Here is a 17497-nt window from a genome sequence, read left to right as displayed (position 1 = left end):
TTCAGGTACTGAATAAATGAAGGTAAATAAATTTAAAAGTTTGGTCCCAGTCACAGGTATTTTAATGTTGTGTTGAGTCCCTTTATTGCAGCATTTAGTTCGCGCCAGCTCTGGGGTCATCTGTACTATCTATTATTCCGGATATAAGTTGAGAACAAAATGAAAGTATGAGGAAATACCCTATTTTCCACCTGGTTTTTGCGTGTATCCGAGGTACGTGAGACGAGGCTAACGGTCCAAAAGCTAAGCTTATCTCCATATATATACAATTCTTGTGTCACAATGTTCGTTCCCATATTCCTCCGAAACGGCTCACCGATTCTTATGAAAGTTTTTATGCACATTCAGTAAGTCTGAGAATCGGCTACTATCTTTCAATCCCATAAGTTATAAGGGGAGTCCACTCCAAAAAAAAACTTATAATACAACTTACAAAAATACATACAACTCTTAATTTTCACCCCTCTACTATCGACCCCTGTATTTTATTTGTTAGAAAATTATGACTTGAACTTTGTGGTTTATATAAAGAAATATTCGCAGAAAAACCGTGGGGTATCATAGCAAAATGTGTTGTAAATTTTTAAATGATTATATACATAATCATTTAAAAATTCGGTATAAATCACCCAATCTAGCTGTAGTTAAATTTTTCACCATAACTTTTTGTATTTATTTTTAAATTTAATAAAATACAATTACATACAATTATACAATTATATTTTAATTTATTCAATAAAAAAACAAAAGACAAACTAAATCTAGTATTAGAGGTTGGTAAGAAAATATTTCACTTTATTAATATTATTTATTTCGGTAAACATTAATTATACAAAATATTAACCTAAAACAATTTGCACATTTTTCTCTAAAAATAAATATATTCTGCTACATCACAATTTTATACAAGGCCAGACATACTGATATTACTTAAAAATATTCAACACTTATAGTTAAAGCCGTCTTCATACTATACTCACATTTGCTTATGTAACAATTCATATCTTATACATGAAGAGAATGTTTAAAATAAACAAAAAGTTAATCTATAGTAAACAAAATGAAAGAAGGATGTCCAAAAACTTACTTGTATGGAGTTTATATATTTGAAAACGGCATTTTATAGTAACCCTAAATTAGTTAACATTACTTAGGAACGCTTTTAACTAAAGCTATAAAATAATACAGATAGTGTGCCTAAATATAATACCTATATGGTACAGTCCCGCACGAACGTGCTTTAATGATGAAAAATTCTTACGATACATTGTTACAGGTTATGCAAATGTTAACATTAATATTATAAAAATATCTTCAATTTCATCTATGGTTATTAAGGGCACTTATACTGACAGCTGTCAGTGTTAAAAATGTATACAAAAGTCTATTGTAAATACTGGTGCATTATTTTAATTAGTCTATATTAATGTAAGACATAGATAATATAAACTTATATAGAATGCTTGGTTGATTAACTTCCTGACAATTTGAATATTTAGAAAAATATTTGTTTTAATTGACATTCAAAGCTCTTTAATGTACCCGACCCATATCCATACCACCAAGTTGTCCGATGTATGGATATCCTGACTTGGCCTCTGTCGGTGAGTGAGCATGAGATACGTAATGCGATGCATTGCTTCCAAAGAAAGGGCTGTAACAAAAGAAAAACAGTGTTAATTATTGATTTTCAATTGTATATATTTTATTCATACTATAACTGAAGCAATATACACGAGATGAATTATTTGAAAGGGGAAAATAATTAAAAGAACAAAAGAGCGTCCTTAATATCTATAAATGCTTTATCAAAACGCTGGTTATATTTAAATAAAATCACGCTTAAGTCCAGTAAAGTTATAACCAAAGACTATATCATTTTTCATTAAAATTACAATCTGAATATTACAGCTAAACGTTCTGAAAACGCTTTATTTAATATAAAAAAATAGATAAATCGTGTGAATATATAATAACCACAATAAACATCCTATATTACTAATCTGTCTATTAATATAACTAATACAGATCAAAATGTATCGAATATTTAACAATTAACATAATCCCCAAAACTTATTGATATTCAAAACAATTCGTTAAAGGGCTTAAAGAAACTTTGATATTGGTCTAAGCATTCCTCTTTCGTATAGATTATTTGATACATTGCTTGACGTATATAACTACCGTGTTTTAAATATAAATCAAATTGTATTACGAAAATTATTAACACTCATTCACGTCGAACATAGTCGTGTAGGTGGTTGAAATGTCGGATATCTTTAATGAACTATAGAACTGTCCTATTTAATATGATAGTTTATAACAAAACAAAATGCGTTAATCCACTTTTGTATGCGATTGTATATAGGAACATTACTTTCTTGTATTGATTTTTTAAGTAGTCTTACAACGTTGCTAGGCTAGCAAGAGGATATTTAAAGAGCATGATTTCGTCGTCAGATTCTTTGTTAGTACCAGAGTAATCTAGATATTGAACTCAGAATTTGTTTTACAGAGTAACGAGGCAGGTGTTCGTTAACTTAGAAATTAGCAAAAGCTGCAAAACTTAAACCACGCAACTGCTACTGTACTAATTAATCAATTATACGCCTACAGCAACCTACATCCACCTGGGCCGTTATCCTTTACCCCTTAATTTAAAAAGTATAAGTCAGTTCTGAACGAGATAAATTAATTGTGAGCCGAGTACACAATTAAAATTAATTTTAGGTTTCGTAACTAACAAATGATTAAAAAGAGTGGTGGAGAGTTTATTGCCAGTTCTTCTCTTCTATCCTACTCCCTTAATTTGAGAACTGGCATTAAATGTAAAATTAGAAGCATTTAATGTATATTTCTTTTTTTGACGTTCATAAGTGCACATTGTGTTACCTTTATTAATAAATGATTTTTGACTTTGATTTTGAAAAAATATAGGAATCAACCTCTAAACCTAGTAACAATTTTATCACTTATCATATCATAGTAATATTACCTACATTAATATTTATTATATTATAAATTCTAGAAATTGTCGTTATTTGTTCACAAAAAGATAAATATTTTAAAGTCAACTGATTTACAACTACCGAAATAGACATGCGTAAAAATTGGTTATGTTAAAAAACAATCTGGAATTGTACAAGACCTGTGTATGGCAATCAAGGTGTATAATAATTTACCAAAAACGATCAAAGATCTTTCTACCAGAGTTTTTAAAAGTCGACTCAATAACTTTTGGACAAATAATATCTTTTAATCTGTTAATGATTATTTGAGTGAAACTTTATAATTAATATTAATTGGATAATGTAATAATACATTTTAATAATGTGACGATGTAGTGATAAAATAAAAAAGGAATTGATTATAAATTAATAATTTTTTTTTAACTTCTATGTAAAATTCTACCTTTGCACGCTGTTATATGTCGCAGTTTAAAAGTTTAGATTGTAGTAAATAAATTGCAAGTAAATTATTATTACTAAAAAATAACATCTGTAAAGGCGCCAGTATGGTAAACACACGAAAATGTTTATAGATTGGAAAACTTAGTGATAGTTACATAACAGAACAATTAGTGTGCAAGACAAGAACAAATGAGAACTAATTATCTACAAATTACATAAATATTAGTAAGAGTATGCAAGGGAAAGTTAGATTTCAATCAAGCCGTAATCGAAATGCAATTTTCGTTCCAGTGCATGCATCAATCATGTGCATATTTCGATGCACAGATGCAAAGTGATCAATAAAAGGTACACGCAAACCTTGCAGTTTAGGAAGTAGATTACAAATAACCATACAGATTTTAATACGCGGTTAGAATTTCTTAATGTGAGGGTTCATTGTACTTATGTCACGTTCGGCCTTTCATTAATTGCGACCGCTTGATACAAAGCAACTCGTGTTTTTCCGCAATGTAGGAAACTGATAAATGTTGCATTCTAACTTCAAGCAGTTATCGATTTTATTGTGTAGTATTAAAATGTATTTTCCCGTGTTCATACAGAAATGGGATGTTTAATGTATGGACGTTCTAATTGGTCCCAGAAACTATGCATGTATTATGTAGTCTGATAAGGATTCTGATTTATTTTGTCTTATGAAAATTGTTATAAAGATCGATCACCATATAACGTAACTCATATGTTAGTGTCTTTCATTGTGCCAGATATTGTGTGTGGTCCAATGTGTGGTATATTGACGTGCTTTGTTTCGATAACATAGATAAATGTCGTCGCCTCATAGAATACAGGGACAATGCCTCACGCTCTTACGACAAATTCAGTTCCACAGCTATTATGATAAAACGAGTGCTTTAATAACACGTTTTGGCCTCACAGAATGTTAAAGTCGAGAATCAATTAATAACCGATCAAAAAAGTACATGAAATTTGCAACCCTATTGAGTTCACGATCGCTTCGGCATTACGAAGAGTGGCCTATAATAACAGCCCAAGCGGCGTATAATGGCTGACTTCTTACTCTCTTAATTGATTAGCGGCCGCTTCGAATAATGATAAGGGGAGGTAAAAGGAAATAGAATGAATGCTTCCTAATTTGAAGACCGTAATCAAAGCTATCATAACGTCTTTTGCATAAAACCTGGAATATTTGCATATCTCTTGGCAAATATCCCAGGCCTTGATGATATTAGATTCTACGGAAATACAATTTTACAAGTACTGTTTTCTTTAGTTTTAAACGTATCACTAGTAATTACTGAATCATACAAAAACTTACCTATAATTCTCAGGCCATGCGCTGACTTCTGCTAACTTATTCTGAGAGTGGCTCAGTTGTCTCGAAGTCCAGTGGTTGTGTGCCGTCATGTGGTCTTGCTTTGCGTAATCCCCGTAGGCATAAGGATGAGGTATGTCGCCTGCATTTTGATATGTCGGGTGCTGGTAAGTCAAACCGCTACTCTGGATTGCGGATGGGGAACTAGCAGTTGTTGGACTTGAACTGGGTGGAGTAGCATCAGCGGCAGCTTGGAGTGGCGTTGCAATCTCCGAGGAGTGAGATAAAGGAGTTAAGTTACCAGACGAAAACGAACTTGATGTTGGTGGATGCAATGAGGACGGTAAAGTAGATTGACATACTGAAGGTGCCGAGAGAGTAGATTGATGTAAAGAAGGTGCTAAAGCAGAGTTTAGCACAGAGCTTGTACCTAAAGAGGAATACGATTGCTGCCAGGAGGCACACTGAGCGTTGAAGGAAGAAGGGGTTTCGTATTGTTGGTGAACGGGAGGGAAGGCGGACTGCAAGGACATAGTGTTAAAAGCACTTAATTGTTGCGAATTCAATTGCTTTCGGAGTCTCGCTCTTCGGTTCGAAAACCATACCTGTATGACAACTCTACTATTAGAACCTTAACACATAATTCAGTAAATTATTCACAAAGCGCGGCAAACACGATCGCAGAGCATAATTATAAGGCGGGGATCACTCGATTACATTCTGTGTTAGGCTATTAATCTAACAAAAACCGAAGGTACGGTAGCGTGAACAACATGTGGTGACTCGGTTACAATCCTATAATTAATTATAATGATTATGATAAAGGCTATTTGTTATACTTTTGTACAACCGCGTAACTAATGGGATTAAATACAATTTGTTTGGATACACTTCACTTTAACTACACTATTAATTACGATGTTCTTAATTTATGACACTACTTATAATGTATTGTATTTTGTTATATTTACCTGAACTCTAGCTTCTGTCAACTTCGTCTTTTGCGCCAACTCCTCTCGTGTGTACACATCAGGGTATTGGGTTCTGGTAAAAGCACGTTCTAAAGCTTCAAGTTGGTCACCTGAGAAGGTAGTCCTGGATCTTCTCTGCTTTCTCTTTAGCGTAATACCGGGCTCCGACTCTGTGTCCGAATCTTCGCAAGATGACGGACCTGTGTAAAAGAAATGTGTGTTTATTTCGACTATACTTTCACAGTACATTATAAAGTAGATAATATTTTACGTTTAATTAGTTACAATATATATGTAATAAATCAGCAGATAAAAACATTATTGGTTTATTATAAAGTTGTGTAGGTACTTATAACAGGTAGATAATTAAAAAGGACGACATATCATAAATTAGTAATTAAGGATAATGAGTTTCGTCCCGTGCAAACATTTAGGCACAGAAGGTTCCATAACATTATGTAAATTAAGGCAAATGTATTAGGTACATGCTTCCGCTATGCCCTGAAAACCGTTACTTATGAATGACTAAAATTACGAACGCATTATCGCAAAGGGCCCGCTGAGCATAGATTTTAGCCTCATACAACTTAATATGCATAATCTTATCGCAAAATCTCTGGTAAAAGCGCTTTCGCTGTATTAGAAGCGCCATTTTATATTGGGTATAGTGTAAGACGTGCGGTACGGACAGATTGTCGTAATGCAAGCCTCGGGGCCAAACGCGATGGGATAATAATACGTTTGAGTACTAATTTCATTTTTATAACCTGCAATTTCTGAAGCCGACATAGGGGGCGCTGCTGTGGCGTGCGCGTCGCTTTACGTGGTTTATTAACTTTATACGCCATTTTACAAAGTTTGCGAACGTTTCAAACATGTTATATGTGAAATAGTTGAATACGCTTCAAGCAGCCGTTTAGATGTTATCCATGTACCAATTCGAGCTCTTCTGATAGTTGGTGGCGGAGGTGGTTTATAATGCTATGAGATATTGTCCAGTGTACGCCAAGCTAATGCGCGTGTTGATTAATAGTTAAATGGATAAAACAAGTACTTTGACTAAAGTCTACGAAAACTACTTAAACGTTTACTCTTGTGTTTGCGTAATTTTTACGATATTTCATTTATAATTTAAACGGCCATAAAAAACACGAGAACATGATATGTATCAAAGATAACATGCTACAATACAGATTACACATATTCAATTAAGTTTAAGTTATCTAGAAAGTGATCTAGACGAACAGGCAAATAACACCTCATTTGTTCTGCTCCGCTGATTTTATTACATGAAGGCAATTAAAAGCATTTGTTGAAATATTCACGGCCAGGACTTACCTAGAATACCATCAATACTATGGTTTCTTCTAGGATCTGTATCGTCCCTTTTGCCTCCTCGTATAAGCCTCGAAATAGAACTCACTGACGGCGCAGTGTTTTTATCACAAATGCCTTCTTTTATAAGTTTATCTCTAATCTCCCAGGAGAATATACCTGGGTTCTGTCTCTTGAGTTCTTCTATCCGATTCTCAACTTCGGGCGTTGCTACTCTTGGCTTGGATCCGCCGATCACCCCGGGACGGATGGAGCCAGTTTCCTAAACAAAATTATAATTAAAAGTTTACACGATAGAAACGTATCATTTAAATTTGAGTTGAAAGAATAATAGCAACATGACCAATGAAACAAATGCATGTAGGTTATGTTGGAAAAATAATTATTAACTAAGATATTAGTTAATGAACTAACACTGGTAAAGTCTTAATCTACATCAATGTATAATCATAATTCAACTGTATAAAGATTGATATATTCATAAAGTTATATTATGATAATTCCAAGCCGTGTTGGCCTAATTGCTTCAGAGTGCGACATTTATTCCGGAGTTCTGTACACCAATGGACATTCTGTCCAACGACGTGTGTCCAGCACAGAAGGTTGATCATCTACTTGCCCATTAGAAAATAATCCCGAAATATACAGAGATCTTAGATGGAAGCGCCAGTGGTTTTGTAACAGCTTTTTACTAATAGCTTACCTGGTATCTATTAAGTATCTTGGAGACACAGCCATGTGAAACACGAAGCTGTCGTGAGATGACACAAGGCCTCACTCCCGCAGCCGCCATCTCCACAATCTTCAGTCTGATGTGGTTCGGTAGAGGGCGCCCGTTGATGAACACACCTCCCAACTGATTCATACGTCCTTGCCCTTTAACAATTAATATGATTTAACTAAATATTCATGTTATTTTAAACCATGACTTCAAGCTGTGTGATTCATTCTTAAGAATGACTTTGTCTAAAGTGATATTAATCAAGCACGCGCCAGCCACATCAAATGAATCAGAATAAAATAGAATATATTTTAAATTTAATAATCAATCATTGTATTATAATGGCGGATATCTTTACTACATAAAGTAATATTATAAAAGACAGTAAAAATGTTTTCCATAACCAATTTAAAAAAGAAATATAAAACAATAATCTTTTTAAGTCTTGATTGACATTATTTAAATAACTCGCGTAGTTTTCTTTTGGTTAAATGGTAAATAATAAATATTATGAGATATAAATATTCGTCAATGAATTTGTATGGAAAAATACCAAAGACATTTCAATAGAAGACCAATTGTACTGAGCTACTGGTCATTTCACGTTTCATTTGATGTGCCCTCAACCAAAAGTCTCCGATATCTTTCAGTACATTTGGTCCCAAACAATTGTTACAAAAACATTGTTTTTATCGCTTAAAAAAATCACGAAAGTCATCAAAACCGTAATTAAAGTTATTAAGATATTGATTGCTAAAAAGAAATATAACATTTCTGGTATGTGAGCGAAGTGTGGCTATTATAATCACATCACGGCAAATGGTTAGACCACCTATTGTCAAAGGAGACCGCCTTTCGACGATTTTTGCAACGGCTTTGTAAGATAAATCGAAATCTTAGATTTACAGATTTCATAATGAAATTTCGTTATTATTACTTAGCATTTTACCAATTTAAAAACATAACGACCTATTTATTAATCAAATACTATCTGCGCCCGCGCGTTCTTCTATCTATGAATACAGCCTTCTTCGAGAAATTGATTCGACACTAAGATAGTTTCTAATGCGAACCTGTAGGTCCCAAGACATTCAAACTCATCAGCTATGTAATATATATATTATAATTCTCTTATTCAACGAACGTAATGCGAAGTTTTTATCTTACCTAATCAAAGATTAATCTCAATTTTGACAGTGGAAAAAACACCACAGTGGCATCTTCCACTTGTGAAGGCATTTATAGTTTATCAATTTCATATAATTCCTCAAAGAAACCGCCTCGTGTTGGGCCTTAGACCCCTGTGGTGAAGTACCGATCAATTAAACAACATGTCAACAAGTATGTCCTTTGATAGGGCGAGAACCGAAACAGTTCAAAGCAAAAGAATCCATATTACAATCTTTATATGGCGAAAAATCGTAAAATAATAAGAGATAAGTGGGTGTCAAATTCTCAACTTCCGCTAGTTTAAACTGGACTCTAGTGTTATAAGAATAAAGACTATTTCAGAAGCTGATGTCCTGGTCTCACGCAGGGGATCAAGCGATCCCTATTTTTTTGTCAGGTCCTGCAGACGTTGTGGTGCCTCGAAAACCCATGTTTTTGAGTGTTAATTTTATGTTCTCGAAATATTTATGACGCATAACGCTTTCGTAATAACCCTCTATACAAATGTGGGTGGTGCAGTCATAATGTATCACTTTATTAAGGTAAGAATCAAATCAAGAATATAATAGATATGAGATTTTATATTAACAAAAACCTTATTAAAAGATCGACCCTCAGTGGTACGATCCACTTTATTCTAAATACAAAAACCTTTAGAATACACACAGGAGCTTTATTAAAGTCCTTGTAATGCACGTACCGCATTGAGTAGAACTATTCAATATCTTTTGACCAAATATGTTCGAATAAGATCAGTCAAATCAATGTAAAACCCACAAAAGCTACAATGGTAACGTAAACTCAACAATGCGTAATATAATTCGCAAACATTATAACACTATTAACGCAAACGGAGGTAAAGTTAACAACAAATTTAAACATCACTCAAAAAGTTAATCGTCCGAAAGCAGTTTGGATCATGCACCATTTTGTACCGACAATCACAACTAGGGTGGTATCATTGATCCTATTAAAAAACCTTTCAATATAATACGGAAGCCAGAAAAGTTTACTCACGAGACTTATTCATAGTTGCGATACCTCGAGAACATAGTCAAACACTGAGTGCTAGGACGCATAAAAAATTCTCACAATAACATAATTGTGTTACGATTCGTTCAACCGCAGCGATCATGTTAGACGAAATTGAAACAGAGTCGGCCATTTAACGCTAGACGTATGGTAAGCCGTGACCAGATAAATAAATTCACATTTCTGTGTCAACTTTAATTAGAAATTTTCATCTTTCGCTTTTTCAGCTCGCAATTCCGATTTTTAATGGTTGCGAAGTACCGTCGTAACTTTAAGAGACACTTGAAACTGGTGACGAAATTAAAGATGTCAAGTAGCCGTGATATTTTGGCAATTTCCTTATCGAAGCAAACCACGATTAAACTGATAAAAACTTCAGAGTTGAATGAACGAATTATACGCAACCTAACTAATGGATAAGACGTCGAACCTTTCCCTATAGTTCTAACAGTACAGTGATATGTTCGTATTTGATTTTGCATTGTGTAAATAAATCGTAAACCCCATTTTCACAATCATAATATGTTTCTGCTTGCAAATCAATTTCACGTAGCGACATTAATGTGCTATAGTAAAATTTATATGAGACCTTACGTCATACAATGCTTTCTTCCACATGATTTGTATGCTAGCGATAATCACATAAATAAAGTTTGATGGTGCATAAAAATACGCCTTAGATTAAAATGCTTTACGCAAAGATAGAACTAGCACAAAAGAAATGTTGTGTACCTGCCGTATGTGGAGACAGAACATAGTCAGCAAAATAAATTGAAATTGAAAATTTTTCCATTCAATAAACAATTTCTGATTAAACCATTTCCCTGAAAGGTTATCAATTCTCTAAGAAATAGCTATGCGATAGCAATTTATGTGAACATGGATTCATAAATGAAATAAAACTTCAATCATTTCATACACAATGACAATCAAAATTTATTGACTCACTTTTATACACTTAAATGTTTTTATTCAAGGTATTCACGATTTCACTACGATACAGCATGAAGATTTTTAATATTATAATAACTATCCTTCTTTCCCTAAATTATAAATAAGGTATGTCGTATTCTTTACAAGCTTCAACAAATTGATCTACAAGTACTATTCGAGCACCGTGAATTTTAAAAATGTACTCGTATTTAAACTTCATAATGAAATATACAATACATATATTGCACTACAAATTATATTATTATCAGTCAGTTTTATAGGACCCTTAATATAACTATTAAATTTCAAATATCTAACATCCGAAAATGAATAAAACTATCCCAAATCAAGCAACAAAGAAGATGCCATTGAATAGGCATAAGAATTGGGCGGCTTCACAAAGACGGTGTCATTCCATTAAGCTTTCTTCAAGCACATTTGTGTGGCCGCGAGTCGCGTGGCATCGTTCGCCCGAGGCTGTAGTGATTGTATCAATTCTATTATAATTATAACACTTGTATCGCCCGCTTATTTGGGCGGTACTTACGTGATTAACGATTGAAATATGTATGGTTTGAGCAGTTATTGGTGAAGCTTTAATAATCAATATTTGTTAGTTTTTAAGTGTGTATATACATATGTAGCTAGAAAAAAAAATTCGTCCGTAAAGAATTTCTTTAGATTATTTTGCGAAACCAAAACTTTTAAATACACTATTTTTAAGTTATCTTTTATGTTTAATTGTACGATGAACAAATCCGTTATTTAGTTGCTGGCTGAGGTGTTTATGAATAAAGAGATAGTATAGAGCATCCAATAGATAAGAAAGATAGAATATTTAGAAGCGAATGACGAAAGAAAGCCATGGATGATGTTTGGAAAAACCTGAAGGAGACTTTTACCCGCGAAGTTCCGATCAATATTACCGAAGAAAATTATGATAACGAGCAAAAAAATTAAACTGTGTGTACAAAATCATATTGTTGAAATTTGTAAAGATTGGATTGGTAAACGGGCGATATATAAACGAGAATCTAAATCGAATCTATATACCAAGGTTTTAATTATCCTAATACCTATGTAAAGAAAAAGCAACTGTTCAAACGAATGGACGTTTCGGCTTATAAAGGAAATATTTTATTTCAATAAGTGTTGACCTCATTTGGTATTCAAATCTCGTATTTACCAAAAGGGCTCTTACAATTCTCAAAAGATCTTTGAGAGCCGACGTAATTTATATTAATTTTTACTCAACTGGTAAGTAATGTAGGACTAGTAGGGCAGTACCAAATCATTTTTATGAGCATTCGACACTAGCCTATATAATGAGAAACCGGCATTTCAAACATGCTTATAAACCAAAAATCTAACCCAAAAGGACTGAAACTAGGTTAGTATTAATTAGTTCGCGCGACTATAAATAAATACACATTTTTCTGTATAAATATTAAATTTAACGTAAATCTCTATAAATATAAAATTCACGTGTCACAATGTTCGTTCCTATACTCCTCCGAAACGGCTCTTTATGCATATTCAGTAAGTCTGAGAATCGGAGAATCTTTCAAAACCCCAAAGTGATAAGTGTCCACCTCAAAAAATTCCTTTATTTTTTTATGATACAGCATACAAAAATACATACAAACCTTAATTGTGACCCCGCTACGATCAACCCTTACTTTTTATTATAGTAGATAGTTATATTTATTCAACTAAAAATGATATACAATTTCCTCCTATAAATAATATACATGGCAAAACGACGTTTGCCGCGCCATTAATATATAATAAAGTTTTAATTAATTCGCTAACCTCTGCATTATATTTGTATAAACAGTTTGTTTAGTTAATAATTTCAAAACTGCTCACAGATTCTTTGGTTTATCAAAAATTTTATTTTGTTCAATAAATTCCAGATGGCAATATAATCTAGACAAAGAAATGTCTTATCCCTTTTATTCGAGAATTCCCGAACCCTTGAGACAATGTTATTGAATTTTTGAAATATTCGATCTAACTGTTTTGTTACTTATTGGTGCTCAGATATACAAATTCTTTATTTCATGGAGAAAATCATAGATTCTTGATAATTACTTGATAATTGATACCTGTTTAAAAAAAATGTTTTTTAATAAATCATTGAATGGTTGAGAATTGTAATTATATATGCTGATTGGTCGAATTACAAAAAGAATATTCATAATATTTTGTAAGACATAATTAAAATCATTGTTTTTATAATTGATTGCGACATGGATTTAAATATCTCATATAAATATAAATTTTATTTAAGACTTCACTGTTGGACACCGGAAAATTAGAAAAATAGATACCTAAGTTTATCACTCGCATATATTAATTACAAAGAATTTTCCTATTTGCACAAATCAATCAATACGCGTGAAAATTCTTTGATTTATGTATTTTAAGATTTAATTAAAATAATGACAAGTGGCCCGAAGTGATTCGCGGTCATATTACGAAGTTAAAGCGTGTCGGCGCTTTTGATGCGCGCCTGTGTGCGCATGCGCCTGTCCGCCGTGATATGAATGTGACTAAATCTTGATTACACTGAGGTCAGCAATCTGTTCAACAATACACTGTTCCTTAAATATTTCTTTTATTACTTAATAATATAACAATTTAAATTAATATACAGATCGAATCACTATACATATTTATATGTAATGCTGACCATACTTTGCTATTTATTCACGACTAAAAGAAGTTTTTATAGAACAGCGAACAGGAGGCTTACCTGATGCTAAGTGATACGCATGAACACTCCCAATGCCAGAGGGCTCGCGAGTGTGTTGCCAGCCGTTTAAGAATTGATGCGCTCTTTTCTTAAAGGACCCTAAGTCACATTGGACAATTCAATTCGATTTTTATTTAAAACCTACTCGTGATTTGTAAGCTAAGGTATACTAAAATATCTACACTATATATATACTTGCTAACTTATTAATAAGGATTTATTCACACAAAATATTAACAATGAAATATGCAATTAAAAAACAAGTTTTGTTTTTTTTTAAAGTTACTTGTCTCAAACCTAGAGTTGTCGATCTATTCGAATATGACATTCTTTATCGAATAATCGAGTAATCCTTTAGAGAAAATTATGGAGTTGTAGAGAATTCGCATCGACAAATTACAAGGTGCGGTTTGCTGATCGATATCTCGCTTCATCGTCCGTCACCTACCCGCGGGCGAATGTGAATATTTTGTTTTAAATTAAATTTTCATCTTCAATATTATAAATCAAAGAAAAGAGAATCCCACTTTGAAACTCACAAAGATGAATAATTTTATAGAAATTGGACTTTTCTTTATACGTCAAATTAATCCTCTTTTTCTACAAATAAATTATGAAACAAATACAGAAATCTATATATTCTATTATTATCTATTGAAATTCATTAATTGCATAAAAACACATACTCTTTAATGACACATATTATAGTTAATGTATTTTCAATTTCTCTATAAAAAAAGAGAGACCCACCAGAAACCTGGGAATATGTAATTAAAGGGATAGCGCGGAAGGATTGGAAAATGGTGGCGAGAAAAAAGTAGAACGATTTGGAAGGAGGCCTGATGAAATCCTGAATATCCTAACAGTGTTTGATTTTTTTATTATTTTCAAATTCTCTGTTAATTATAAATTAATTACGTTGTTTATTAACATTAGTTAATTATTTAGATTTTAATATAAATGTACACGTTTAAATTTCATTATAATTAAGTGTTAGTATAAATAAAACGTGCAGAAAATAATCTCACGCAGGAATTTTTAATGTCGGACTTTACATCAGCTTACGACGTTAATACCGATTTATTCGAAGTTATATAATTTGTTGTCCACTACAGGATTTATTTAAGCGAAAGAGCTCAATACAGCGCGGTGCCTTTGATGACTCATGTAGTTTCGAAGTCCTTGAGTTTAGCTGAGAATTAGAATATTTTTCGTAAATTGATAGATGTTTGAGAGCCGTCGGAAAATAGGCGCGAATTTTAATTCGCATCTCGACTACGACGGAACTGAACGGTGAATTATTACGATATATTTAAAACATATTATTCAAACACATCGTGGGATATTGTCTGTCTACAGTGGTTTTTATGTTTGCAAGAGATTTATTTTAAGCCTACAATATTTCTGATTTCTTAATATATACAATTTCTTCAGTTAATATTTAACGTAAAAACTATTTTTACTAATGCGACTTACATACAAAACAGGGTGTAATATTGAGCTGTTATCATAATTATCGTATTATTAATTGGTACAACGTTAATAACCAAAGTTCTCAAAACGCACGACACTGTATCGTATCAAACGTAAAGGCGGCATCCTTTATCATACCGTCTCTTTTCACCACAACCCTTTTTATATTTCGATCCCTTTCATTTTAATTTAGTTTAGACGAAACAGTTCATAAGTCGAAGTGACATTTTTAACAATGCATTCGAAATGTTTTCGTATGGTAATGATTTATGTGTAAAGCTGTCGGGTTTTTGGAGCAGAGAATTCAAAGCTTTGGCGGCTGAAACAGGCATATATTAATTCAATGTACAAGTAGAGTTAATTTGAATTTGGAGGAAATTCAAAAATGGAATTCTATATTTGGTCACGCTAAACTTAAATAAATTATGCAAAAATGATTTTATTCCTATCCAATATAGAAGAATAAGATGGCAAACCAAATGTATACCTACCCAATTATTAAGATAATACATAATATTCAACTTTAAGCCGTTAGACATTTAAATAACACATTAATGTCTATTAATTTAACAACATAATCATACTTTACGACAGTTTCGTATTCGTATAGTTTTCCCATACAAGTTTACTATATGATTTCTATTCGGTGCATGCTTCCATTTTGTTCTACTCCGGACGTCTCATATTTTCCATACAAAAACATTTCTTTTCTATCTACTATTCAATTTGTATTGTTCGTAGGGTACTGTTGTTAAAAAAAGTGTCGCCCGTAATAAACCAAGGCTAAGAAGTCTTTAAAACAAAAGTTGTTTTATGATGTCAATAATTTTTACCGAAACAATATCTATGTCAATAAATGTCACTAATACTAATAATTTTATATTCGCTTTAACATTTTCATTAATTAAAACAATTATAAGCGATACGGCCTCTTGTTGCTGTTGCAATACACAATGAAAATATTTACGAACACTGAAATATAGACGAATTACGAACGTATCTGTTATTCAAAATTTATAGTTGTTAAATGACAATTTGAATGACTTAGCTCATAATAATAAACCTTTTTTTAATCTAAGACAGAATATACTAACCATAGAGCAAAAAAATCTAAGTGTTTCGCGCCTAAACGCCCGGTATAATTTTGACAGATTTTATTTCACTACATTATACAGTTTTGCCGAAACAATGTGACAAATACTTTGAAACCACTTTCTAGCATTGACCATTATACAATGTTCCAAGATGTTTTCGTTAGTCGATGAAATATTGTTATATGGCGTAGTAAAGTTTTTCTATAGTCATAATTTTATAGTTTTAAGACTTTTCGAGAAGGACTCCATTAGGTTTTTAATTGTAGTAATTCTCAGCAATCAGCTTTTTATATCTTGATTGCCGGTCTTTTGCGGTTTTAAAGAAAATTAGTTGTTCAATATGATTTAACATTCCATCAATCAGATATACTATTATGTCGTTGTAGCTTACATACGTTTAAGAGATTATAATTTATTCCTGTATGTAATAGACACTTTGAAGACTCTTCGATCTGTTTCTGCGCATGATAAACGCAACATTGCATAGAACATATTTGTTATTTATTAAGCTTTCATGACTTTAAGGTTCTAGTCACAGTGTACTTATAAAAACTTAACAAAGTGATACAGACAACTTTAAGTTATATCAAGTTTTCTAACTAAAAAGTCCTGTAGCGTAATTGCGCAAGCACATACCTTGGAAAGAGTATCCGGTGAAGTACGGCGTCATGTTCAAAGTAGATACTGCCATCGAAGAAACTAACAATTGTTCAATCACAGTCCTAATCACAACAGTCTGTCACTATCAACACGCGGACATTCTTACAAAGTGCCTGTATCTAATCCGTGTTACTTTGAAGACAGCTCAGTGGCCACTGACGTGTGATGTAAAGATGTATTTCGACTCAAGTGTAATCTTTCACAATGCAACAAAAAATGGTCGGCGCGGCCGCCTCCGCAACCTTCTCTTGTCTTTTGTCCTTTTCCTACTTTGAACGCACCAGCGATACCGCTGTTAAATTTTCGTATCTTCGTCAATCGTATTGTAGGATACCAAGTCACTGCAAGAGTAAATGTTTAGTTTGGATTGAAATTTGTCTGTCGATTGGTTTTTGGTAACAACAGCCGTGGGTATGAGGATGCGTTAGAGCGAGATAGTCAGATCTGAACAGTGTCTGTGGCGCGAGGCTGTGTTTGACAATGTGTGTGTAGCGCCTGAGTTGGTATTCCGTGACGAAAAACTCGAGGCGTGCTGGCATAACGATCTATGGCTATGGTGAATCACGATTGGTCAATTTTTACTTAAGGCGTGGTTTGTGCACACTAT

General features: G+C 32.8%; 1 protein-coding gene across 5 annotated transcripts; it reads right to left on the bottom strand.

The window, feature by feature from the left end:
- Positions 1-802: 802 nt before the first annotated feature.
- On the bottom strand, positions 803-17066 carry LOC123713363 (protein gooseberry). Of its 5 annotated transcripts, none has more exons than XM_045666978.1 (6): positions 16867-17066; positions 7753-7925; positions 7053-7311; positions 5715-5914; positions 4747-5348; positions 803-1654 (listed from the first exon to the last, which is right to left on the bottom strand). In XM_045666978.1, the coding sequence occupies exons 1-6, from the start codon at positions 16919-16921 to the stop codon at positions 1534-1536; spliced, it is 1410 nt and encodes a 469-aa protein (XP_045522934.1). In that variant the 5' UTR covers positions 16922-17066; the 3' UTR covers positions 803-1533. The 5 variants fall into 5 exon arrangements, with proteins under 5 accessions (XP_045522934.1, XP_045522938.1, XP_045522935.1 ...); XM_045666982.1 differs by having other exon boundaries at positions 7209-7311; positions 16867-17063; XM_045666979.1 differs by lacking the exon at positions 16867-17066 and adding an exon at positions 9958-10071.
- Between the last annotated feature and the right edge of the window lie 431 nt (positions 17067-17497).

The sequence above is a fragment of the Pieris brassicae genome, chromosome 8 (genome assembly GCF_905147105.1).
Source record: "Pieris brassicae chromosome 8, ilPieBrab1.1, whole genome shotgun sequence".
In the NCBI taxonomy this organism is placed as follows: Eukaryota; Metazoa; Arthropoda; class Insecta; order Lepidoptera; family Pieridae; genus Pieris; species Pieris brassicae.
The sequence above is the reverse complement of the archived record's forward strand: the minus strand, read 5'-3'. Positions and strand labels throughout refer to the sequence as shown.

Coding starts and splice junctions, on each gene's coding strand:
- LOC123713363 (XM_045666978.1), bottom strand. CDS start 16,921: ATGGCAGTATCTACTTTGAACATGACGCCGTACTTCACCGGATACTCT. Junction 5,915..7,052: donor TAGTATTGATGGTATTCTAG/GTAAGTCCTGGC, acceptor TCTTTTACACAG/GTCCGTCATCTTGCGAAGAT. Junction 1,655..4,746: donor GCATGGCCTGAGAATTATAG/GTAAGTTTTTGT, acceptor CTTTTGTTACAG/CCCTTTCTTTGGAAGCAATG.